We start from the raw sequence: 26,141 nt of genomic DNA, 5'->3' as shown, positions 1-26,141 counted from the left end.
TTTCTATTCTTGACAGTATTCAACCCAAAAAGGAAGGCCATAGAGAAGAGACAAGTGTCAAGACACTTGTCACACAAGTTTCCAAGTGTCCCACCACTTGTCACATCTCATGACATGTGGCTGGACACTTGTCTTGTGCTACTCCACTTTCCCCTTTTGTACTAGCTCTCCCCTCTCCTATAAATAAGAGCTCGTTTTTCTTCATTCAACATCATTTTTCTTTGCTGTAAACTCATGTACAGCACCCACGGATAGCCAGAAACTGGCCCCATCCATCCCCATCATCATCCCCCACTTCTCCATTATCAAATTCCTACAACCCTATCCATGTACTGCTGATCAACGATGGAGAAAGGCTGAATTTCCCTTTTTCTTCTCTCATACTGTAAAGAAATCAGTTCTTATCATTGCATAATAGATAATGCATGTGTGTTTGTACATCTTTGCATGATCTTGTGAGAGTGAGAATTACTTCTTCTCACTCTCAAGTTGATTGTAACTGAGCTCTTCCCTAAGGGACTTGGGTTGAGCAGAAATACATTCCTTCGGGGGGGGGGGGGGGGGGGGGGGTTGCCCATCTTCAACCCTCAATCTTGTCTCCATTACTTTTACATTTTCAGGGCTGTAATTTTGTGAGTAATTTTCATTTTCAGCTTTAAGTGTTCATTCTCTTTTATATTAAATCTCGAAAACGAGCAAATATCATAATTGTTAAGCATACTACGTTGTTCGGGGCGTTTACAGTGGTATCAGAGCTTTGGCTCGGTCCTCACCCCCAACATTGGTAGTGCTTACAACTATAAGTTTGTTTGTTTTCAGCCCTTGCATTGAGTGCTTGAGCATATTTTTTTTCTTTAGTCTCAATGGATCAATCAAGTGCTATCCTTCAAGCCATTCAAAGTCTTAGAGAGGAGAATCAGCAAATTCGTGAGCAACTTCTCAAACTAGAAAAAGTTGAGAATCCCAAAGAATTCAAGGAAAGAAGCCCATCTACTTCAAGGAGACAAAGCCATACCAATGAAAGGAGCCGATCAAGAAGTCCAACTACTTCTAAGAGGCAGTCCCATTCTACTTCAAGACAAAGAAAGAGATTGCGTCGAAGCTCATCCTCTTCTTCAAAGTCATCTGGCGCCTATTCTGATGGATCCTCTTCTAGTAATGAAGAGTCACACCATTCTCATGGAAGACCTCATCATCGTCAAAGGCGTCGACATTCTTCACCCTCGTCTCCATCTTTATCCCCATCAAGCACTTCATCATCTTCAACCTCAAGATCCGAGCATGGACGAAGGCATAAGAGAAGAAGAAGACTAAGTCACTATCTCAACTTGAAAAGAAGATCAAGTTCAGTATGTATGATGGTTCCCGAAATCCTAATCTTCTTCTAAAGTTTATTCGTCAATTTCAAATTTTGTATGGTCGTGACAAGTATAAAGAAAAAGAAAAGATTAAGTTTGCAGCTTTACATTTAACCGACTTAGCCCATACTTGGTGGACGGGGTTGGAATATGATCATGCTGCCCCAAAATCATGGCGGTCCTTTGTTCGCTTGATACAAAGCCAATTTCTTCCTGTTCATTTCAAAAGAGATGTAAAAATGGAATGGGATCGGCTTTGGCAAAAGAAAAATGAGTCACTTGGTGATTATACCAAGAGATTTTGGGAGCTACTTTTGAAGGTCCAACATTTCAAGAAGATCAGCAGTTCGGAAAAGCTTAGGAAGTTTCAAGGAGGTTTGCATTTTAAACTTCGTACTGCTCTTAATCATTATCATTGTTCTAGTCTCAGGGAACTCATTGACCATGCTGAGACATGGGAAATGGAGCACAATGGCAACAAATCATTCCAAAAGAATGATAAGAAGAGAGTAGCTGATGATGAGGAGTATTCAGCCCCAAATGAAGGACAAAAACAGTGGCAAAAGCAGCCATCAAATCAAAAGAAGATGAAGCCCTATGCACCTCCTAATGCTCCTCGATTTCACTCCAATCTATACCCACAAGCAAAGCAGCTTTCCGAAGAAGAAAAGCAACGCTTCATGAAAGAAGGGAAGTGCTTTAAATGTGGACAAACAGGCCACATAGCGAAGCAATGTCCAAACAAGGGACAAAGCAAGGTTTTTGACAACAAGCCTAAGTCGCCAGTGAAAATCAATGCTATCAGTGATGTAGTTGCAAACACAACTCACACTCCAGAGACGCGCAAATTATTAAAAGCTTGGGGACAGTTGCAAGGTAAGCAAGCACTATTCTTGATAGATCTTGGGGCGAATGAAAATATCATTTCCTTGCAATTAGCTAAAGAGCTTGGATTAAAGAATGAAGAGATGGACACTCCGGCAGAAGTTCGCCAAGCTTTAAATGCTGATGAAGGTGACACAGTGAAGACTGTGATACCCTACATTGGCAAGCTCAAGTTTCAAATTCAAGGCTATAGTGACGAAGATACCTTCTGTATCGGAGACCTTGATGGTTGCGATGTGATTCTTGGCATGCCCTGGAATCATAGAGTAGATTCAACCATCTTCTCTCAGAAAAAGAAGGTAGAACTCACCAACAAAGGCAAGAAGTACGAGATCCAAGCTGGAGTTTCTGGAGACACCATACCTATGGTAAGCCATATGCAAGTCTCTAGAGCAATTAAGGATTGTGTTCAATGTTGTCTGCTTTATGTCACTGATGTAAAATATAATATGAATGCTGAAAACCAAGAGCAACATCAGCTCTTGGAAAAGTATAAAGATTGTTTTTCGGAAGATCTTCCTTATCAGCTTCCCCCAGAAAGGCCAGAAGACCATCATATTGATATTATCCCGGGTAGTTCTCCTCCTAATATAGCACCATACCGTGTGAGCCGTCCTCAACAAGAAGAAATCAGAAAGCAAGTCGAAGACCTACTCAACCGTGGGCTAATTAGGCCAAGTAGCTCACCATTTTGTTCACCGGTTCTTCTTGTTCAAAAGAAAGATGGCACATTCAGGATGTGCATTGATTATCGAGCCCTCAACAAAATCACTGTGAAGAATCGGTTTCTTATTCCCAGAATTGACGACATTTTGGATCGTCTAGGAGGCTCAAAGGTTTTCAGTCGCATTGATCTAAAGAGTGGTTATCATCAAATTAGGGTAATACCACAAGATGTACACAAAACTGCTTTCCGCACTTCATACGGTCTTTATGAATTCTTGGTGGTTCCTTTCGGATTAACCAATGCACCAGCCACCTTTAATCGAATGATGGAGCGCATCTTTAGAGAGCATCGACAATATGTCGGTACTTTCTTTGATGATATTCTTGTCTTTAGCAAGAATGAAGAGGAGCATCATCAACACTTGGAAATTGTTCTACAATTACTACAACAAAATCAACTCTTGGTAAATGGTAAAAAGAGTGAATTTTTCATGCATAAAATAAATTACCTTGGGCATGTCATCTCTTCTGAAGGGATTCAGATGGATCCTGAAAAGATCAGGATAATCCAAGAATGGCCTCATCTTCGTGATGTACATGAGGTGCGATCGTTTCTTGGCTTATGTTCTTATTACCGCCGCTTCATCAAGCATTTTGCACATATGGCTTCTCCACTTCATGACCTTACAAAGAAGAAGATCTCTTTCCAATGGAAGGAAAAAGAGAAGGCAGCCTTCACAAGGCTGAAAACAGCTCTTACTTATGGACCTGTTCTTATCATTCCAGATCTGGTAAAACCATTTGTGGTGGAAGCAGATGCTTGCGGTGATTGTATTGGTGCAGTGCTAAATCAAGAAGGACATGCCGTAGCCTTTGAAAGCCGCCGTCTAAATGATGTGGAGAAAAGGTATGACATTTATGAAAATGAGCTCTTAGCAGTGGTTCATGCTTTAAAGATATGGAAACATTATCTTTTAGGCAATGAATTCCTTATTAAAACCGATCATCAAAGCTTGAAGTATTTCAAGACTCAAAAGCATTTGCAGGAGAAACATGCAAGATGGGAAAATTTCTTGTCTATGTTTCATTTTCAAATTATGTACACTCCAGGGAAATAAAATGTAGTTGCTGATGCACTTTCTAGAGTGCCTCACATTGCAACTATTACAGTGGCTCATCATGAAGATTTTCAAACGATGAAGAATACTTATGATGAAGATACTGATTTTGCAGCAATTTGGTCAAATTTACAGCAAGGAGGTTCTCATCCAGATTATTCCATCAAAGACGGTTACCTTCTCATGAACAATCGCCTTTGTGTCACTCTTCCTGTTCGACAAAAGGTGCTTAAAGAAAGTCATGAACCCCCTTATGCAGGGCATAGAGGGAGGGCAGCCACTCTAAGTGCAATTGAGCGCTACTTTTATTGGCCAACATTACGAAAAGATACACATCACTTCATTGAGGCTTGTCTAGTATGCCAAAAATCCAAATATGATAGGCAGAAGATTCCAGGATTGTTGCAACCTCTTCTAGTGCCCAAAGATCCATGGGAATCTATCACAATGGATTTCATCTCAGGTATTCCAAGAACACCTCAAGGTCATGATATGATTTGGGTCATAATTGATAGATTCAGCAAACAATCACATTTTATTCCATGTCATAAAACATTGAAATCCGCACAAGCTGCAAGACTTTTCATTCAACATATCTTCAGATTACATGGTATGCCTTCTGAGATCATTTCAGATAGAGACTCCAAATTCACAAGTAACTTTTGGCGTACTTTATTTGAGAATTTGGGAACCACTTTAAAGTTCTCCTCAGCTTTTCATCCTCAAACTGACGGCCAAACAGAGGTGATGAATCTCACTCTTTTGGATATGTTGAAAGCTTATGTTAGTGAACATAAGAAATATCTTCCATTATTGGAGTTTGCTTACAACAATACAGTGCACTCATCCACAGGGAAAGCTCCAAATGAAATAGTACATGGTAAAGTGATTCCTCCTCCAATTATTCGCACTAAAGATAAGATTTTTGCTGCTGATGAGTTTGCTTCAGATTTAAAAACAACAATGGATCAAGTTCGAGCCACTATCAAAGTTGCGCAAGAGCGACAAAAGAAGCAAGCAGATAAACGAAGAAGACCTTTGGCTTTTGAAAAAGGTCAATATGTCTTGCTAAAGTTTGATAAAAGCAGGCTCAAACAAGGTTCTGGTCAAAATTCATATTTTCCAAAGCTCTCCAGTAGATACTTTGGACCCTTCAAAGTGATTGAGAAAATAAATGAAGTTTCTTATCGACTTGAGCTTCCTGCTCATTGGAAAATACACAACGCTTTTCATGTAAGTTTGCTAAAACCTTACATAGGACCAGAACCAAAGGAACCCATTACTGAAGATCCCCCAGAAGTTGAAGAAACAGAGCAACTCTTGGAACCTGAAAAGATTTTGTTTCTCAAGGATCGAACCACGAGAAGTGGCCTTGTGACACGAAAATTCTTACTAAAATTCAAGAATCTGCCCACAACAGATGCACAGTGGGTAGATGAAAAATTCATGAAGGATTATCCAAATATTCTACAGCAATATCAAGAAGCTTTTCAGCTGAGGACAGCTGAATAAAAGCCAGAGGGCTGTCACAACTCTATAGAAACAGAATTTGTATCCTTTTTCATTAATTTGTCTATATAATGATTTATTAAATTTATTTCCTTTGCACTAATTAGATATAAAGAAAAGTGCATTGGAGCTGGCCACTGATGAGTGGTCACAGGTTATGGTGGACCCACGCGGTGGGTTAGAGAAAAGATAGTTCACACTTCCACCTATATGACCCGATTGGGCGCCTGTGACTAGAACTCACGCATATCAGGGTTAGACTCGCACACAGAAAGGATTGATGCCTTGAAGTGTGGGCTAGATCCACCAGAACAAACAGTTACAATCAACAAGATGGCATGATCATGAAATGCTTGTATAATGTGCATGTGTGGGCTGAAAGCTTGAAATGCACATTTCTTTGCATAGGAAAGTCACATGAAGATTTGGATACCATTTTTGCGATGTACACGGAAAAAGCTTTCATATGACACCCATATTGGGGGGGGGTCCCTAAATTTTAGGAGGTCCCTAAAATTTAGGAGCCTCAAATTAGCCTAAAAATGCTAGTCCTAAAAAATAGGGATGTCATTCTAAAAATAGTTAAGTTCTGTACTCTGACTGTGCTTACTAAATTTGGTTGTTTCTATTCTTGACAGTATTCAACCCAAAAAGGAAGGCCATAGAGAAGAGACAAGTGTCAAGACACTTGTCACACAAGTTTCCAAGTGTCCCACCACTTGTCACATCTCATGACATGTGGCTGGACACTTGTCTTGTGCTACTCCACTTTCCCCTTTTGTACTAGCTCTCCCCTCTCCTATAAATAAGAGCTCGTTTTTCTTCATTCAACATCATTTTTCTTTGCTGTAAACTCATGTACAGCACCCACGGATAGCCAGAAACTGGCCCCATCCATCCCCATCATCATCCCCCACTTCTCCATTATCAAATTCCTACAACCCTATCCATGTACTACTAATCAACGATGGAGAAAGGCTGAATTTCCCTTTTTCTTCTCTCATACTGTAAAGAAATCAGTTCTTATCATTGCATAATAGATAATGCATGTGTGTTTGTACATCTTTGCATGATCTTGTGAGAGTGAGAATTACTTCTTCTCACTCTCAGGTTGATTGTAACTGAGCTCTTCCCTAAGGGACTTGGGTTGAGCAGAAATACATTCCTTCGGGGGGGGTTGCCCATCTTCAACCCTCAATCTTGTCTCCATTACTTTTACATTTTCATGGCTGTAATTTTGTGAGTAATTTTCATTTTCAGCTTTAAGTGTTCATTCTCTTTTATATTAAATCTCGAAAACGAGCAAATATCATAATTGTTAAGCATTCTACGTTGTTCGGGGCGTTTACATCCAAAGTCAGACATGACATCCTATTAAGCAAATAGACTGCCGTCATAAGGGCCTCAGCCCAAAAGCCATAAGATAACCTAGCTATGGTAAGCATGGAAGCAACCTTTGCCTATAGAGTCAGGCACATGCCATGAGCAATCCCATAATACCGTGGGCATAGGAAATCAATGCCAGACTATTGACAATAGGACTAAAATCTGGGAGAGATAGCATGACTCTCATAATCCGTTTGCAAGCACCTAGGCCTGCAACCAACAGAATTCATAAAGCTATCCAGCATAACTGCGGAATCCTCAATCCGTACCAAGGAAAAGGCCCAAACATGGTGGGTACCATGATCCACAAAGGTCACAAAATGTGAAGCTCCACCAAGTGACTGGGTAGGCATAGGTCCATAAACTACACAATGGACAAGATCTAGAGGATCATGCCTCTCACGATCACCATGAGCCAAAGGGCCTCTACAAGGACCATAAGAACAATCGGGGCAAGCATCAAGATCTGCATGTGACATAAGAGGCAGCATGGAGTCTGAACGAGACAAGATCTCCATCTCTCTGTGGTGAATAACCTAGGCGATAATGCCATAACAATGCATGTGGTATCCGGATAATTGTAACCATAGAATCTCCCACATGAGAGACATGCACTAGGTAATGAGAATCAACTCTAGAACCTCTGACCAAAACCAAGCAACCACGACTGATCTTCCAAGATTGATCTGCAAGAGAGATACTAAAACCTGCATCATGCAACTGCTAATGGATAGACATCAAGCTTTTACTGAGCATAGGAACATGTAAGACATCATGGAGCATAAGAGAAGTCCCATCAGGCAAAGCTAGGTGCATGCCCCCTGTACCAACAATAGCATAAGTCTTCTCAAGGCCCAAACCAATACATCTGTCAACCTCCCTATAAGAAGAGAACCATGCTCTATGAGGGGTAACATGACAAGATGTCGTAGAGTCCAAAAGCCAATCAAGGGCATAGGCTTGATCACTGAGCAAGTAAGTTGTAGGGAAACAAGATGACAGGATTACATGCTCTACTGCATCATCATGGGTAACCACATGTACCTCACCACTAGAAAGAGTGGTAACACCTGCCGCATCGCTGACTCTCTGCTCATGTTGAGTCCATCTCTGTCTCTGCTGCTCCCTAATCCGTCTAAAACATTTTCTTTTAACATGCCCATGCTTTCCACAATGGAAGCATACAACATCTCTAACTGAAGAACCTATAGAAGACGATAAGGAATTCAAGTCATCATGAATAGGGCTATCCATAGCATCCACAGAGCTTAAAGAGTCCAGGGCTGTCCCAACAGAGGGAACCTGCTCGTGAAGAAAATCATCTGCAAGTACATCAATGGTAGAAGCATGTTGCAAAGGCTCGTGAAACCTCAATGGACGAGAGGACATAAAGGCATCAACCAAGGATGCAAAAGCTCCCACATGAAGAAGAGTCGTAGCCAACTACATGACATAGCCAACCATAGTACGGTAAAGCATAAGACATCTGTCATATGAACATACAATATTCAGCCATGAAATCAGCCCATAACCATACACATATGCATAGCTCTGCAGTACATCATGCCACCTAGGAACATCCAAGTCAAGTAAGCATCCTACAAGAATCAATCTCTAAGAGAAGCCCAAACATTTGTACAACAATATCCAAATAAGTGGCTCTGTAAGGTATATAGTAGTAGACCATGTGCATAGACAGGTAAGCATACATATCATCTACTCTCTCTAACATGGACAAGCAACAGTAGCCCAACTAGCATAGAAGTTAAACAACAAAGGAGCAAGAAAGCCATAACTACAGCCCAAGCACTGTAAAGTCCACTAATCAACCAAAATAACCTACAATAAATCCAAGCACCAATGAGCATGCAAAGCTCAATAAAACTCTGCCAAGACAATGAAGCAACTTTGCTCAATACATGTCTGCATCAACCAAACATCCAAGGATCCATAACATCGAAGCATAAGGCCAAGCAGCATCCAAGGTCGTAACGAAAAAATCCAAATCAATATCCAACTACTCCACAAAAGTACTCAAATAATGCAACTCTTGTCAAGCCCAAGCAGCTGTCATACTGCATCCCCAAACCTAGAAGCATCCACCAAGACATAAACCCATATGGGTAGCCTAGGCATAAATAGTCATAAGTGGAATGCCACTTGCAAATAAAAAATTGACAGTGAACCATATAATTGAGCTCTAATTCTTTCTCAAAAGAATTTAGGGAGCAAAAAGAACCATGTGACATCATCCAAATACATCAGTACATAACCTCAAATAGCCGGGAGCACCCAGTGACCAATAGGCATAACCCAACTGTAGCATAAATAGCTTCAACCCTGAATATTCCAGCAGCAAATAACCTCTGTAAACTGAGCAAATCAGTGCTCAAACCAAGCTCAAATTGATAGGAAAACCATAGGCATACATTCCCATATGTGTAGGCACCAACTGGGAATAATCGAGCATCAAATGACCATGTAACATAAGCATAAAATGTAATAACAGGGGCTGCCCTGTTTTGGGCTGCTTGTGGACTATGTAAAACAATCAATAACTGGACAAATTCAACCCCAAAAGCATCTCAAAACATTGGGGAAACATCCCCAAAGCATTTGGGCATCAAATAACAAGCCTTGGGAGCATCGCATAAGTTAAGAACATGACATTTTCTTGCTATAAATCAACTCAGATCTATTGTAGAAAATACTGTGATCAAAATTTGGCAAATCTAACATTGACAACGCATTCGGAGTGTGCCAAAATCCCAAATTAGACTCTAACCTTGCCTAAATCAGGTTCCGGATGCTCAAGATATGAGGGCCGAGGAGAGGTGGGAGATGAAATCTTACCTCGGGGGAAAGAAGCCATGGCTAGCATTGAAGCTCCAAGCTCTAGGTCTTCAATCCGAGCTAAAGTAATGTTCGGCCAAGCTCCATGATCAAGCTCTGATACCAGTTGAAGGGGATGCAATGGCAGTGGAGAAGGAGAAAAGGAAGATGCGGGAGAGAAGAGCACACACAATGTAGGTGCTCTCAAGGATGATATGACAGCCTTATTGCACTATCTCATATATCTGAATAAAGAATATGGGAGGTCAGTGTACACAAGCAGGCCCAAGGGCCTTTTACCCCAACACAGAGCTTTTGGGCTGAGGCAATAAGTACAACTGTACATGTCATAAATAGATCACCTTCTAGTGGTTTGGATCCTAAGAGTCTCAAATGCATTTTCCTTGGCTATGGAGATGCATGCAAGATGGGTTATCGCCTCTGGGATCCATAGGCGTGAAAAGTCATTCGCAGCCATGATGTAGTCTTCCATGAAGACAATATGCATAGGTACCCTAAGAAGGTGGTAGAGATACGCATGGTTATATTCCAAGAGGAGCCACGTGCTCCTCCATAGCCACTTGCACAACTTGCAGCACCAATTGGTATACATGGCCAAGGTGTTGGACAGGATGTTGAAAAGGCTACAGAGCCTACCATGAGATGGTGGTCTACTAGAGATAGACGTCCACTTGATAGATTTGAGCCCTCGATGCATTATGTCTTGGGTGCAGATGCAGGAGAGCCTCTCACCTATGAGGAGGCTATACGTAGGGGTGATAGTCACTCCTAGGAGAGGGCTATGCAGTCTGAGATGGACTCCCTGCATAAGAATATGACTTGGGATTTGGTTGCATTGCCTAAGGGCAAGAAGGCATTGCCATGCAAATGGGTGTACAAGCTAAAAAGTACCCTTGGGCACCCCCAGCCAGCTTATAAGGCAAGACTTATTGTTAAGGGTTTTAAATAGGAGCATGGAGTTGACTTTGATGAAGTCTTTTCTCCTATGGTCAAGATGACCACCCTACACTTGGTTTTGGCCTTAGTCGTGCAGCTTGACTTGAACATGTATCAAATGGACGGCAAGACTACATTCTTGCATGGGGATTTGTATAATGAGATATACAAGGAGCAGTTGTATGTAGAACCTGGCAGGGAGCACCTAGTGTGCAAGTTGAAGAAAAGTCTTTATGGCTTGAAGCAGGCACCTAAGGAATTGTATCACAAGTTTGATGCCTTTATACAGTCATAGAGCTACAACATGAGTACTATGGATCCATGTCTTTACACGAAGAAAGCCCGTGATGACTCATTACTTATTTTGGTACTTTATGTGGATGATATGCTGATAGCAAGGAAAGCTCATGATGAGCTCGATGCTCTTAAATCTTAGCTTAAGAAGAGTTTTGAGATGAAGGATTTGGGACAGGCCTCTCACATTCTTGGTATGCGCATTAAACGCGACAGGCATCAGGGACTACTCTACCTCTCACAAAGGGAGTACATTCATAAAGTCCTTCAGCGTTTTTGCATGCAAGACATGAAGCCTATTGACTATCCATTACCTTCTTATGTGAATGTCTCACAGGCCGATTGTCCATATACAAATGAGTAGAACGCCGAGATGGCCAAGATCCCTTATGCATCAGCCATGGGCAGTTTGATGTATCCATGATAGCCACTTCTCTAAATATTGCCTTTGCAGTTGGTGTTGTGGTACGCTATATGGCTACATCTGGCAAGAAGCATTAGGATGTCGTAAAGGGTATCATGAGATACCTAAGGGCACAACATATATGTATATTTGCTATGGCAGCCAGGGTATAGGAGTTGTAGGGTATACATACTCCAATTATGCATGACATGCAAATAGTAGGAAGTCTACTTCTGGCTATGTATTCACCTATGCTAGAGGTGCTATCTCTTGGATGTCCAGGGTTTAGAAGTATATGGCTCTCTCTACCACTATGGTTGAGTATGTTGCATCCCCATTGAGGCTTGCAAGGAGGCCATATGGTTGGGCTGTCTGGTTCATGACCTTGGAATTGATTCTATACCAACACTACATTCGAATTCTAGGAGTGCTATTCAACTAGCCAAGAATCCGACCTTCCATGGAAGATGAAACACATTGAGGTGAGGTATCACTTCATACGTGGGGTTGTGGAGGACAAGTCTATTGACCTTGTTAAGATCTCCACTAATAAAAATCTTGCAGATCTGCTCACGAAAAGCCTTACTACTGAGTGCTTTACCTTCCTCAGGAGATTGATGGGTGTTGGATGAGATGACGTTTCTCCTCATCCTATTGTACATGTGTACATTGTACTATATTCTCTTTTTTCTTTTCACTCATCACTAGGGCAGATTCACCTTTAAGTGGCCACCCATGTATTACTACACTGACAATACCCACCATTGCACACTGTAGGTGGCAAGTGTGAGAAATGCGGGATCTAGAGCATGGCAAAACCGGAAGCTATGGAGGATGAAGAAATAAGTGTAGACTCATGATGGAAAGGACACTGTTTGTTACACAAGTGAATTAGGTTCCAAGATTGAGACTTGGACTCATAAACACAATCTTGTGTATGTGAACAATGACATTGACACTTTACTGAAATGAAAAGAGTACTATCATAGCATTAAGAAAGGAAGCAAGTACAATGCTTTATAGGAAAGTAGGAAACTGCAGTAGGCACCATTGTGCATATGGGATAAGTTAGCCTGCATATCCTTGACCCTGAGACTCCATACAAAGAGGCTGTTTGAGTGTGATTGCTGATTCTCAACACCCCTCCTCAATCACAACTAGGAAAGGCACAAAGTGTGTAGAGGCTGTAATGAGAACCACCTGCAAAGTGTGGGCATACCACAGACATGGCAAGACACCAAAGGCTGTTGCAGAAAAAGCTAAGTGTGGGTACCATAAACATGGTGGACATCCAGAGGCTGTAACAGGGGCCTCACAAAGTGTACAGGGACTGTAATGCCAAGTTACATAAGGAGTTTACAAAGCTTATGGCAGGAAGCATTATGGCAAGGAAAATACAAGGCTATTAAAACAGTCTATCAGAATTATGAGAGTACAAGAACTGATGAGTCTTGTCCTTCCGATCTTGGTGGTCTTCATCTTCATCTTCTTCCTTTGCTCCATTTTCTTCTTCTTCTTTGACTGCGACTAGATAGGCCTTTTGGGATCTCTTTCTTGCGTGGCAGAACTTCTCGGTGTGTCCGGTCCTTTTGCAGAAGTCACAGAAGAGCTGATCCTTCTTGCCTTTGTACCTGTTGCCAACATATAATGCATGCTCATCTCTAGAGGTACTTGGTTCTTCTTTAGTTTTTAGCTTCTTTTCTTCTTCTAATAGTGATGCCTGGATATCAACAAGTTCAGGATTTGGCATGTTGATTAAAGTTGTTGATACATTATTATATTCAGGAGGCAAGCTTTTAAGTAGAACACCGATGCAAACATCTTCATCCATTTTAATGTTGATTCCTGCAAGTTGGGTTAGGAGTCCTTCCATGTAATTAAGATGTGTGGCAAGTGATGTGCTGGACTTCATTTCAAGCCTGAAGAACTCAATTAGGAGACCATACTTTGATGATTTAGATTGTGCACCGAACAGGGTGTCAAGTCTTTTCCATGTATCCTGTGAGGTCTCACAATTATCCACATGATGAATATAACTGTCGTCTAACTCCAGTTTAATAATGGCCTGAGCTCTGTCATCATTCTTTTGCCAAGTAGTTGCAAGGTCCGCGTCCCGAGGTTTCTTCTCTTTGCCATTTGTGATGGCCCAGAGACCCTTCTTCATCAGGATGAGCTTGATGCGGGTTTGCCAAGTGTGGAATCCGACTCCTTTGAATCGAGCATTTGGAGAGTCTTTGCCCATGTTAGATTTACGGGAACAGTAGCAAATCAACTTCAAAATTTATTAGATTTGAGCAACAGAAGAATTGATTGAGAGACACAAGTGCTAAAAAGCACTAACTGAGTGAATACCAAATCTGCAAAAGTCTTTTACTCCAAGTGATCTTCCCCTTCTTGATTTGATGCTGATGCCTTCAGATCTGAGTGACAGTACTTTAATGAACGTCAGAGAGTATTGCTCAGTGATTAAAATCACTGTTGATAACTTCAGTGAGAGAAACAGTGAAAAATGTCAAGATTTTGAAGCTTTTGGCTATGGTGGAATTAGGGTTTCTGAGACAGGGGCCTGGTTTTTTCAACATTGCAGGAGCTATACTTAATCATTTTAAAAAAATTTTACATGCCTAGGAAGCTAACTTCATGGGCTATCAAAGCCCCATGGAAATCATGTAGATCGCGAACAGCACGGCGCACGCAGGGAGCTCGAACAGACACGGCGCAGATCTGGACAGCGACAGTGAATTTCTGCAATGCTGGAGCTGTAGATCACCAATGTTGGTGTTTAAAGTGACAAGAAGCTGCGCCCTAAGCCAATGAACATTTCTCCAGAAGAAATCGTGTTGAAATTCTGCCTGATTGAAGAGTTATGGAAGCTCCAAGCAAGGTAGGTCCTGTCTGGCTATGGCAGACACAGAGCAGAGATTGGGGATTTTCACAATGCTGAGCTCCAGATGGTCCAATGTCCTGGATTGATGTGATACAGGGAAGCTTTATGAGTTGGGGAATACTTTTCCAGAAGGAAGCTCCAAGAGATTTGACTTGTGGAGTGAGATATAAGCAGTTCAATCTGACAGGGTGCTGCTGGCTATGGCTGCCATGGAAGCTTCAGTGAGAGTAGAGTTGGGAGATGAAGTCATGAGCTGACATTGAGCTAGACTGAGGTTGAAAGGAATCAAGAGAGGCTAGACAAGCAGTGCCATGCCCAACTGGGCTCTGATACCATGTGAGAAATGCGGGATCTAGAGCATGGCAAAACCGGAAGCTATGGAGGATGAAGAAATAAGTGTAGACTCATGATGGAAAGGACACTGTTTGTTACACAAGTGAATTAGGTTCCAAGATTGAGACTTGGACTCATAAACACAATCTTGTGTATGTGGACAATGACATTGACACTTTACTGAAATGAAAAGAGTACTATCATAGCATTAAGAAAGGAAGCAAGTACAATGCTTTATAGGAAAGTAGGAAACTGCAGTAGGCACCATTGTGCATATGGGATAAGTTAGCCTGCATATCCTTGACCCTGAGACTCCATACAAAGAGGCTGTTTGAGTGTGATTGCTGATTCTCAACAACAAGCGCCCATCACCGTCACTTTATTCGTTATTCTTTTAGTGATAGTTTGAATAAAGGAAGGGCCGGCCACACATGGTCACTATTGGAGTTCCCATTTGGTCTCTCTCTTTTTCTTGTTCTTGCTCTCCCGCCATAGCTTGCTTGGCCCATGAATTAATATTGGAGTTGGATGTACTTGATTGCTTGATCTTAATCTTCAAGGGCTAACATAGCATATATCATACCATTGTGTCTCCATTCATTTTAGGTCAGGGATGTGAAAGGTGAGAAGGATTGAAGCTTTCTTGGAAGAGCTATGGTGGGAGAGCAAGAGCAAGAAAGAGAGAGAAACCAAATGGGAACGCCAACAATCCACAATGTGTGACCGGGCCTTCCTTTATTCAAACTCTCACTAAAAGAATAAAGAATAAAGTGACATTGATGGGCACCCGCCACTTGCAGTGTGCAGTGGCAGGTATTGTTAGTGTAGTAATACACGAGCGGCTAGGTGCCAAGCAAGCTATGGCAGGAGAGCAAGAACAAGAAAGAGAGAGAGACCAAATGGGAACTCCAATAGTGACAATGTGTGGCTAGCCCTTCCTTTATTCAAAATATCACTAAAAGAATAACAAATCAAGTGACGGTGATGGCCACCCATGTAGTACTACACTGATAGTACCCGCCATTGCACATTGTAGGTGGCGGGCGCCCGTCACCATCACTTTATTCGTTATTCTTTTAGTGATAGTTTGAATAAAGGAAGGGCCGGCCACACATTGTCACTATTGGAGTTCCCATTTGGTCTCTCTCTCTTTCTTGTTCTTGCTCTCCCGCCATAGCTTGCTTGGCACCTAGCCGCTCGTGTATTACTACACTGACAATACCTGCCACTGCACACTGTAGGTGGCGGGCGCCCATCAGCGTCAATTTATTCTTTATTCTTTTAGTGACAGTTTGAATAAAGGAATGCCCGGTCACACATTGTGACTGTTGGAGTTCCCATTTGGTTTCTCTCTCTTTCTTGTTCTTGCTCTCCCACCATAGCTCTTCCAAGAAAGCTTCAATCCTTCTCACCTTTCACATCCCTAACCTAAAAGGAATGGAGACACAATGGTATGATAGATGCTTTGTCAGCCCTTGAAGATTAAGATCAAGCAATCAAGTACATCCAACTCCAATATTAATTCATGGGTAGTGTTTCTTCAAGGAATTCACTAGATTAGAGACCCTATCAAGGGTGATGCAAGTCTTAGTCTTTCTATCTAGATCAATTCTTTATGGATTGAAGAAGGCTTCTTTGTCACCTTTGAGAATCCTAAGCTCTATCTAGCACTGTACAAGAAGGGGATTCATCAGTGGCATGGTCTTTTGAATCCTCAAGGTATGGATTGGATGCCCCTATTAGATGTTGTCTCTAGGTTTGGCTTGTCTTACAAGGAGATGGCTTGGTTGGATTGTGCCAAGAGTAAGCTCTCCTAGGACTAGCTGACTTTCCCTAGGATGTCCAACCCTTCAATTCAAGGCACATTGGCCTACATGGTTTCCCCCTTCTTAGAGCTAAACTCAAGCTGGTTGAGTCCAAGCATAATTGGCTACTCTCCGCTTGGAAATTCTTTAACAAAAGGAACAAGCATCGGTCTTTGTGATCAATGTAGCTTGTCATCTAAAGTTTGGAATGGAAGGTATTGATGAGGAAAGTTCCTACACGCGATTGTCGTCTTAGTAAGTGGGGCCCTATCTCCCACTATGCCTTGTTTGTCATTATGTCCATCAGGATGTTTATCAAGGGTTCTACTTCACTTTGGTATAAGATCCAAAATTGGGTTTTCAAAGCTAGAGAAAAAACGATAGGGTCATTTTAAGTTCAAATAAAACCCCTTTTTATAAATGGAGAGTAAGGTCCATATTGGATGAACCTAGTTTCCTTGCAGTTTTAATGTAATGAACTTTGTTGGATCACTAGAAAGTGTGCATCTCCTAGCACCAAATTATTCACATCACATCATCAATGGATGATAACGTAAGTGATCCCAATTAGGAGCACTTAGGGTAAAGAGGCCAGTAGGAGATGGGGTCCAGTAATTAAACATTTTCTTGACCCTAGCAAGGGTCAATAATAAAACACTTGCTATATAATACAAGAACATCATGAAGGGGAATTCATTACGACTAATGCACATGATTTTATTAGGCTTGTAATTGTCATGCACTAGGAGGCTTATTTTGTTATATGAGAACCAATCAAGCAGATTTTTTTGCATAGCTTTTGGATTAGAATGAGTTGAAACAAATTAGATAGACCTAGCACACATGTTCATAGTCTCAAACCTATAGATTTTCTCTCTATGGTGAAGATCCAGTCATAAACTCTTAGGTATTCAACTACTAGCCCCTTCACCTGATTGCCTAGGCCTTTTGGATAATGGAGCCAATAACAAGGCAATGTTGAGTAATGAGGCATGTGCTCGCCAATTTTCAAGGGAGAAAAAAGGTACATTCCTAGAATGTTACTTTGTTGTTGTTGTGTGATTTCCTAAAAATGTCCTATTATGACTCTAGAATGCAAGATAACTCCAAGAAATGGAAAACACCCCATAAAAATCTAGTTCAACACGATAAAAGTATTGATATTAGGCTCATCCAGTACATATTAGTCTCATGAATCTAATCATATGCAAAAAAATTTGGTTCAACCTTAATATAATATATCACCATAGCTTCTGCTCCCCCTACCCTTTGTTTAAGGTGATATAAATAGAAAACCGATATTTACAAGGAACATATATTAGTTTATGGAGATTGATAACAAAGCTATAGAATATTTAATCATAGAAATTTAGGACCAAATGTAGCTTGAATTTTTCTTTGAAATTCTATATTAAAATCTAATTATGTTTATAAAAATTGAGGTTTAATATAAAGTAACTTGCAAAATTTCTCAGAAAGGACCTCACAAATTTTTAATAGATAGTTTAAAACTAATAATTTATAGCATAGCAAATGCATGAAATTAAATTAAAACAACTATCCACTTCTACAGACATGAATATATATTTTAATTTGCTGCAGGAACATGCAATCCCTCGGTTTGAACCCATGAACCTAGCAAACTAAACCCACACTCTGAGCAATCCAATGAAATGATTTTTTTTGGTTTTATGTGTACTACTACCATAAAATGTATTTAGTGCAAGACTAAAATGAGACCCGGTTGTCTAAGCACTAACCATGACTCCCTTTAAGACTTATAAGATAAGAGTATAGAAACATGTCATTATGGGATTACAATGAAGCCCCTAATGACAACTTAGCAGGCCATTAAGAACCCAAATCTAGGTCTCTTAAGAGACGGCCATGCAACAAATTCAACGGTTCGTTTCGGGGCGTACGAGCCTCCACAACCGAGCTGTCAGGGCTCCTTGTCTGACACGTGGCGTCTGCTGAGTAGACGGTTTTCCAGAAGATGAAAAAAGAAAGAAAAAAGGAGAAAGAAAAGAGGCTCTAGGCTACTGGCCTTCTACTGGGGAGGTGGAATGGGGCGAGCCGTTGCGAGGGCGAATCTGGGCCGCAGGCAGGTTGGATCGGACGGCGAGGGGAGGCCGAGGGGCTAACGACAAAATTTTCACCTCGCCATATATCCGTTGGGTGTGCCTCCCTCCCTCCCTCCCTCCCTCTCTCTCTCTCTCTCTCTCTCTCTCTCGTCTCAGAGCTTCTTATTTCTCTCTCCAGGCTTCTCCTATCTCGGCCTTCTTATTAGCCTATGATCGTTGCCCACCCCCTTCTGTTACCTATTCTCTCTTGCTAGCGCACACACACACAGATAGAGAGAGAGAGAGAGAGGCGCGCACAGAAGGAACAGAGTCGCCCCGCCCATCTTCACAAGCCCCCCAAGCTGGCCCTTTGACGCTGCCCCCCTGCTCTTCGTCCAATTGGTCCCTCCCCCATCTAGCTCGCTTCCGCCATCGCTCCGTTCCGACATCATGGGCGCTTCGAGAGCTCAATCTCAAGTCGCAGGACACTTCCACTTCCTTAGCCTCCTTTCCTCTCCCAACCTGTAGCAGGATCTTCTGTTTTCAACGGAGTTCACTGATCCTCTCGACTGCTGCCCCGTCTGATCCGATCCTGCCTTGATCACCATGTATGAGACTAGGGTAGGTAATCAAACAGGAGGAAAAATAGTTTCAGTGCAGAATGTTAGGGCCCTGATTTTGTGGCCTACAAGAGATTGTGTGAGCTATTTTACCAGAGTTCTAATTCCCCGCATCAGATTGTGCATAATGTCTTTACTAGGGTGCTGTTGTTTTCCTATAGCTGCAAGTGGCTGCTGCTGCTCAAGATGAGAACAAGCGAGCTGAAGCCAAGATGCTCCCAACAAACAAGGGTGAACAATTTAAACTTGCCTGCTTGCTTGTCTGTGATATGGGTGCAATCATTATAAATATTTATGATTCTACATTCACTCTTTGTGGGTGCAATAGATGGCTCTCACAACATTCATCATATGATTGTACCAGTGAATTAGAGTTATCTAGTGGACATCTCAGGCTAATCATGATGTGTAGTTTGATGTTAATGTTGTTCCCTGTGTCAGGAGCCTCTGCTCTCCATCAAGCAAACAACAATCGGAGGGCTTTGGGTGACATTGGAAACCTTGTTGGAGCGTTGTCAGCTCGGTGCATTGTCAGCAAAGACAATCCACAACAAGAGTAGGTTTTGTTCTTGTGAAAACAAGGTCATTACCAAGTAGCAGACATGGCTGTTTCCGTGTCCAAAATTGAATTCAAGCATCTAGAGTTCTTTCTTTTCTGAGCATCACTGCTGTTGCTCAATCCTCCTGTCTAGGAATCTTGCTGCTGTTGCTCTCCCTCCTGCTCCTGTGCCTTTGGCTGAAGTGGCACGCATAGACCGCCCTATCACAAGGTCAGCTCTTTTGCTGTCTCTTTGCACAAATCTGGACCCATTCTGCAAAATTAAGCCTGCCTAGTACTTGTACGACCATTCTGATTTCTGTGTAATAAATCTTCCCGCATTGTTCAAAATTGGGCCCTTTCAGTACCTCACATGGACAATGATGTGCAATTCATGTAGGAAATTTGGCGCCAATCTTGCAAACAATCTGCAACAACTCTCACACCCCCAAGTCGCTGTGGTAAGGCATTGTATGCTCTATCTAGAATGCAACTAGGGCAAGAAAAAGGTACTGGTTCAGTAGTTACTGAGCGCTTGTTATTGTTGTCAATCTGGAAATAGCCATTGCCTTGTGCAAAAGAGGACTCTGAGGCCGAAGCACTTGAAAATGAGCTTCCAGTCTCATGGAGAACCAAACAACGGCGCACAATGGGGCATCCCACTTGCCGAGAGCCAGCTGCTATCCAATCGCAGCTGCATTCACAGATGCAGGTTCAAGAAAGCAATCCCGTGTCCTCTGTGGTGGCCCATCCTCGGACTCGTGTATCCTCCACCCGAGGAATGGTGGCAGCCCTGAAGAAGAAGCAGACTCTCACTGCAACTCTTACAGCACGAAGTGAGGTATTGTGGTTAATTATTTCGATAGATTGCAGATTTGCACTGTATCCCCAGTGAAAATGTATCACATTGGGATGAATCCTGCATGCCTTGAGATGAATCCTGCATTGGAGTCTGGCAGGCTGCACGAGGGGGTTCTGAAGTGGAAATGGAGGAAGCTGAGGACTCATTGCCTAACATTGATGAAAATGATGTTGGCAATCAGTTAGCTGTGGTGGATTATGTTGAGGACATATACACTTTCTATCGGAAAACAGAAGTAAGCATCTTAAGCTGAGGTTGCTTCAGTCCTCTAAACAAGCAACCTTATGACACTCATCAACTCATCCTCGTTACATCTGCAGATCCAGAGCTGTGTGCCTTCAGATTACATGTCTAAGCAGGCTGACATCAATGAGAACATGCGAGCAATCCTGGTCGATTGGCTTATTGAAGTGAGCTCACTCGTCTAACACTCTTGACCTGGACATGATGTAACAAAACATGCTGTAATGGATTCAATGGGTGACATCTGACATCTGTACCTGGACATGATGTAACAAAGCATGCTGTTATGGAGTAGATGGGTGAAATCCAATGTCTAAATCATCTTGCCTACTGCCTGATGTGCAGGTGCACTTGAAGTTTAAGCTTATGCCTGAGACACTGTACCTGACTACAAACCTTATCGACCGATTTCTGGCAAGTGAGACTGTATTGAGGAAGCACTTGCAACTGGTGGGGGTTACAGCCATGCTGTTGGCATCTAAATACGAGGAGATTTGGGCCCCTGAAGTGCAAGATTTTGTCATTATCTCAGACAATGCTTACACAAGGGAACAAGTACTTGACATGGTATGCAGGAACGTGTTCAGGGTGTAAAGTAGTCAGCTGGTCCACTATGTAATATTGATGGCTATGATGTCTGGCTGCAGGAAAAGCTTATGCTTAACAAGCTCAAGTTCAATCTTACAGTCCCCACTCCTTACGTGTTTTTGGTCCGTTTTCTCAAGGCTGCAGGTTCTGATACCCAGGTGAGTAACCTCAATCTGCAATCAGGATATTGATCTCTCGCATACTACACGGTCTGAGTTCATTTGATGTACCTCACAGTCCCTATGCAGTGTGTCTGAGCGTTGCACACAACACATAAGCACACTGGAAAACTGCACATATAACTGGTCAGGACTCAGCAAAGTAGCATCTCTTCCCATCATGGATCTCTTTTAGACAGTATCATCCGTTCCCATTAGGCATGCATGCACTGAATAGAAAATGGCATGTGTCGCTTTGTTCAGTGAAGCATCATCAGTGCACTTAGGATGCTACTAGGTACTTGCCATGCAAGCTGATGTTGTCTTGTTGATGTGATATTTGCAGTTGGAGATGATGGCATTCTTCTTGACAGAGCTGTGCCTGACCGAGTACAGCATGATGAGATACTGTCCATCCCTGCTGGCTGCCGCTGCTGTCTACACAGCAATGCAAACATTGAAAAGGACCCCTACCTGGAGCACTACTCTGCAATGCCATTCAAGTTACACAGAAATGCATCTCAGGTATACAAGGACTCAATTCACTACTCTGCAATGCCATTCAAGTTACACAGAAATGCATCTCAGGTATACAAGGACTCAATTAGTGAGCAGATGATAGGTGTAACCGATGAATATCTCATGCACACCTCATCTGCCGATCGTGTTTCACATCTGATTGATGCTTGTGATTCTGATCATGTTTCAGAGATTGTGCTACTAAGATGGTGACCTTCCATCAACATGCCAAAGAGGGTAATCTGACAGTGGTTCACAAGAAATACTCTAATCCTAAATTCAGCTGCGTGGCTACTCTGGAGCCAGCGCTGTTCCTGATCCAAAATAAGCATACAACATAGCGCCCGCGCGCAAACAGACAGTTCTCCATTTCCTGCTTGGAGATGTACTCTCTCTCTCTCTCTCTCTCTCTCTCTTCCAAATTTATTTGGTGGTCGAGGAAAAATTGAGGAAAACCTCACGCACCATGTTACCATTCCTATTACGATTTCAATAATGGACAATGGACACATTCTTTCTTTCTCATCTTTGAAAACATCTTTGTCTCATCTTTGAAAGTATTTGTGTAAGAGGCATTAGGAAGAGAAGCACCATCTTGATGAGCCCATCTCATATCAATATTTGGGACTTGCACATATTGCTTGTAGTCTTCTAAGTTACGCCTTGCAACCATTAGTTACAAGGGACTCTAAAACTTGCATTGCTAATGCATCCTCTAAAACATGTATCTTGAAGTATTTGTGTAAGAGGCATTAGGAAGAGAAGCACCATCTTGATGAGCCCATCTCATATCAATATTTGGGACTTGCACATATTGCTTGTAGTCTTCTAAGTTTCGCCTTGCAACCATTAATTACAAGGGACTCTAAAACTTGCATTGCTAATACATCCTCTAAAACATGTATCTTGAAGTATTTGTGTAAGAGCCATTAGGAAGAGAAGCACCACTATCTCTAGACTATCTCCAAGAGAATGAGGAAAAGACCTTTCTACCACGTATTGCTAATTAATTACAAGGGGACCTATCTCTAGACTACACCTTGCAACCAATTAATTACAAGGGACCTATTATCTCTAGACCTTGCAACCAATTAATTACAAGGGACCTATTATCTCTAGATTATCTCCAATAGGATGAGGAAAATACCTTCCTACCAAACATAAAAAGATGATGGTAGAATTCCTCCTGGCACAAGAAATCGAGAAAAAGAACTATGTTACTACTTGGCACAAGAAAAAGAGAAAAAGAACTATGTTACTACCTGGCACAAGAAAAAGAGCTACGTTACTAGCTCGCACAAGGAAAAGAGCTAGCTACTTCTAGTGTTCTAGAAAAGAGGGACTTGTTTTGTGTTCAAAGTTTCAAAAAACCTTCTAAAACTACCAACAAAGCTTGGTTCAAGGAATTTTTGAGTTAGCCATCATATGTGATATATGTGGGAGATGCCTCCTACCAACTTACCGAACCTTGATAAGTTGAAGGAAGATGTGCATGGGAGATATCTCTTGATGAGAGTTTTCAGTAAGGATAGTTTCATGGTAAAAACCGATATGTTGTGGGGGCCAAAGGCAAAGGGAAAGTTGCAATTATGATCGATAAGGAAAGGTTCAAGTTTCAAAATACCTTCTAAAGCTACCAACAAAGCTTGGTTCAAGGAAGTTTTGAGTTAGCCATCATATGTGGGAGATGCCTCCTGCCAACTTACGTAACTTGATAAGTTAAAGGAAGATGTGCATGGAAGGGAAAGTTGCAATTATGACAGATAAGGAATTGGAGGAATTTAAAGACCCTACATTGGAGATAGAAATGGAAAGAGTTTTCACCAAAATGTGCAAGAAAGTTGGGATCAACACTGCATTGCTAATGGAAAAGGAGTTATTTTTTGCACAACAATCTAGTGAAGTTGGAATTCAAATCCTATCAACATAAGGTTCAGGGTTATGTGCTTGGGAGTAGTTCAAGATGCAGAGGGAGAGAAAGAGAGATGAAGAGTAACTATCCATGCTGCCCTCAACAAACTATTAATTCTTAGTGATTCAAACAAAGCTTGGTTCAAGGAAGTTTTGAGTTAGCCATCATATGTGGGAGATGCCTCTTGCCAACTTACTGAACCTTGATAAGTTGAAGGAAGATGTGCATGGAAGGGAATGTTGCAATTATAACAGATAAGGAATTGGAGGAATATAAAGACCCTACATTGGAGATAGAAATGGAAAGAGTTTTCACCAAAATGTGCAAGAAAGTTAGGATCAACACTGCATTGCAAATGGAAAAGGAGTTATTTTTTGCACAACAATCTAGTGAAGTTGGAATTTAAATCCTATCAACATGAGGTTCAAGGTTATGTGCTTGGGAGTAGTTCAGGATGCAGAGGGAGAGAAAGAGAGACGAAGCTTGGTTCAAGGAAGTTTTGAGTTAGCCATCATATGTGGGAGATGCCTCTTGCCAACTTACTGAACCTTGATAAGTTGAAGGAAGATGTACATAGAAGGGAAAGTTGCAATTATAACAGATAAGGAATTGGAGGAATATAAAGACCCTACATTGGAGATAGAAATGGAAAGAGTTTTCACCAAAATGTGCAAGAAAGTTAGGATCAACACTGCATTGCAAATGGAAAATGAGTTATTTTTTGCACAACAATCTAGTGACGTTGGAATTTAAATCCTATCAACATGAGGTTCAAGGTTATGTGCTTGGGAGTAGTTCAAGATGCAGAGGGAGAGAAAGAGAGACGAAGAGTAACTATCCATGCAGCCCTCGAAAAATTGTTAATCCTTGGTGATTCAAATACCCACAAGTTATGCTACTTATTCATTAATCTCACCAAAATGTGCAAGAAAGTTGGGATCAACACTACATTGCTAATGGAGAAGGAGTTATTTTTTGCAAAGTTGGAATTTAAATCCTATCAACATGAGGTTTAGGGTTATGTGCTTGGGAGTAGTTCAAGATGCAAAGGGAGAGAAAGAGAGATGAAGAGTAACTATCCATACTACCCTCAACAAGCTATTAATTCTTGGTGATTCAAACACCCACAACTTATGTTCAAGATGCAGAGGGAGAGAAAGAGAGACGAAGAGTAACTATCCATGCTGCCCTCAACAAACTGTTAATTCTTGGTGATTCAAACACCCAGAACTTATGCTACTTATTCATTAATTTCACCAAAATGTGCAAGAAAGTTGGGATCAACACTACATTGCTAATGGAAAAGGAGTTATTTTTTGCACAACAATCTAGTGAAGTTGGAATTTAAATCCTATCAGCATGAGGTTCAGGGTTATGTGCTTGGGAGTAGTTCAAGATGCAGAGGGAGAGAAAGAGAGATGAAGAGTAACTATCCATGCTGCCCTCAACAAACTACTAATTCTTGGTGATTCAAACATCCACAACTTATGTTCAAGATGTAGAAAGAGAGAAAAAGAGACGAAGAGTAACTATCCATGTTAACACTGCATTGCTAATGGAAAAGGAGTTATTTTTTGCACAACAATCTAGTGAAGTTGGAATTTAAGTCCTATTGAAGGGAGCTACAAGCTCAACCCCCGAGACCTACGAACCGCTTATTGGTCAAGCGTTTCAAGCTGAGCGGCCATGGCTACCTCTCACATAGCCGACACACCCTCCCTACCTATGGGGTGTAGTGAGCTTTACCTTAATGCCCGATCGAGTATCCTCCTCTCCCGTACATGCTAGTAGCTCCACGATCCTTGAGGCAAGCTCAAGCAACCTCAATCCCTCTCCAACAAGCTCCATCCTCACTAGCCGCACGAGACAAGAGAAGAGTAAAGAAGAGAAGAAGATGAAGAGAGGAGATGGGGAGCTTCTTCTCCTCGGTCCCTCACTCTCACACACCCACTCACTCCCTCTCTCAAGCACTCCCTCTCTCAAGCACAAGTAAGAAGGCAAGAAGAAGAGAAGAAAAAGAAGAAGCTTTTTGCCACACACAAGAATAAGCTTCTCATTCACTTTTCAAGTTTATATGCATGCCCTACTTCCCACGGGTGGTCATCCTCAATTTTTACATGGCTGGCCATGACCTAGGCCATTTTTCTCCATTCTTTCACTTTCTAGCTAGTCCTACCACCCTTCTAAGTTTACAATTTGCACAGG

General features: G+C 41.8%; 1 protein-coding gene across 3 annotated transcripts; it reads left to right on the top strand.

The window, feature by feature from the left end:
* The first annotated feature begins 18,647 nt into the window (after positions 1–18,647).
* LOC148041714 (G2/mitotic-specific cyclin S13-7-like) lies at positions 18,648–22,655 on the top strand. 3 transcript variants are annotated; one of them, XM_087681624.1, is made up of 12 exons: positions 18,648–19,117; positions 19,278–19,347; positions 19,558–19,672; positions 19,809–19,886; positions 20,055–20,115; positions 20,217–20,495; positions 20,614–20,751; positions 20,837–20,926; positions 21,105–21,326; positions 21,407–21,505; positions 21,852–22,093; positions 22,215–22,653. In XM_087681624.1, the coding sequence occupies exons 1-12, from the start codon at positions 19,103–19,105 to the stop codon at positions 22,363–22,365; spliced, it is 1,560 nt and encodes a 519-aa protein (XP_087537750.1). In that variant the 5' UTR covers positions 18,648–19,102; the 3' UTR covers positions 22,366–22,653. The 3 variants fall into 3 exon arrangements, with proteins under 3 accessions (XP_087537750.1, XP_087537769.1, XP_087537760.1); XM_087681634.1 differs by having other exon boundaries at positions 18,649–19,117; positions 21,852–22,030; positions 22,215–22,644; XM_087681643.1 differs by lacking the exon at positions 19,809–19,886 and having other exon boundaries at positions 22,215–22,655.
* The last annotated feature ends 3,486 nt before the right edge of the window (positions 22,656–26,141 follow it).

Source organism: Lygodium microphyllum, chromosome 1, assembly GCF_053477565.2.
Source record: "Lygodium microphyllum isolate KBCC chromosome 1, Lygodium_microphyllum_v1.1.10, whole genome shotgun sequence".
Taxonomy (NCBI): domain Eukaryota; kingdom Viridiplantae; phylum Streptophyta; class Polypodiopsida; order Schizaeales; family Lygodiaceae; genus Lygodium; species Lygodium microphyllum.
The sequence above is the reverse complement of the archived record's forward strand: the minus strand, read 5'-3'. Positions and strand labels throughout refer to the sequence as shown.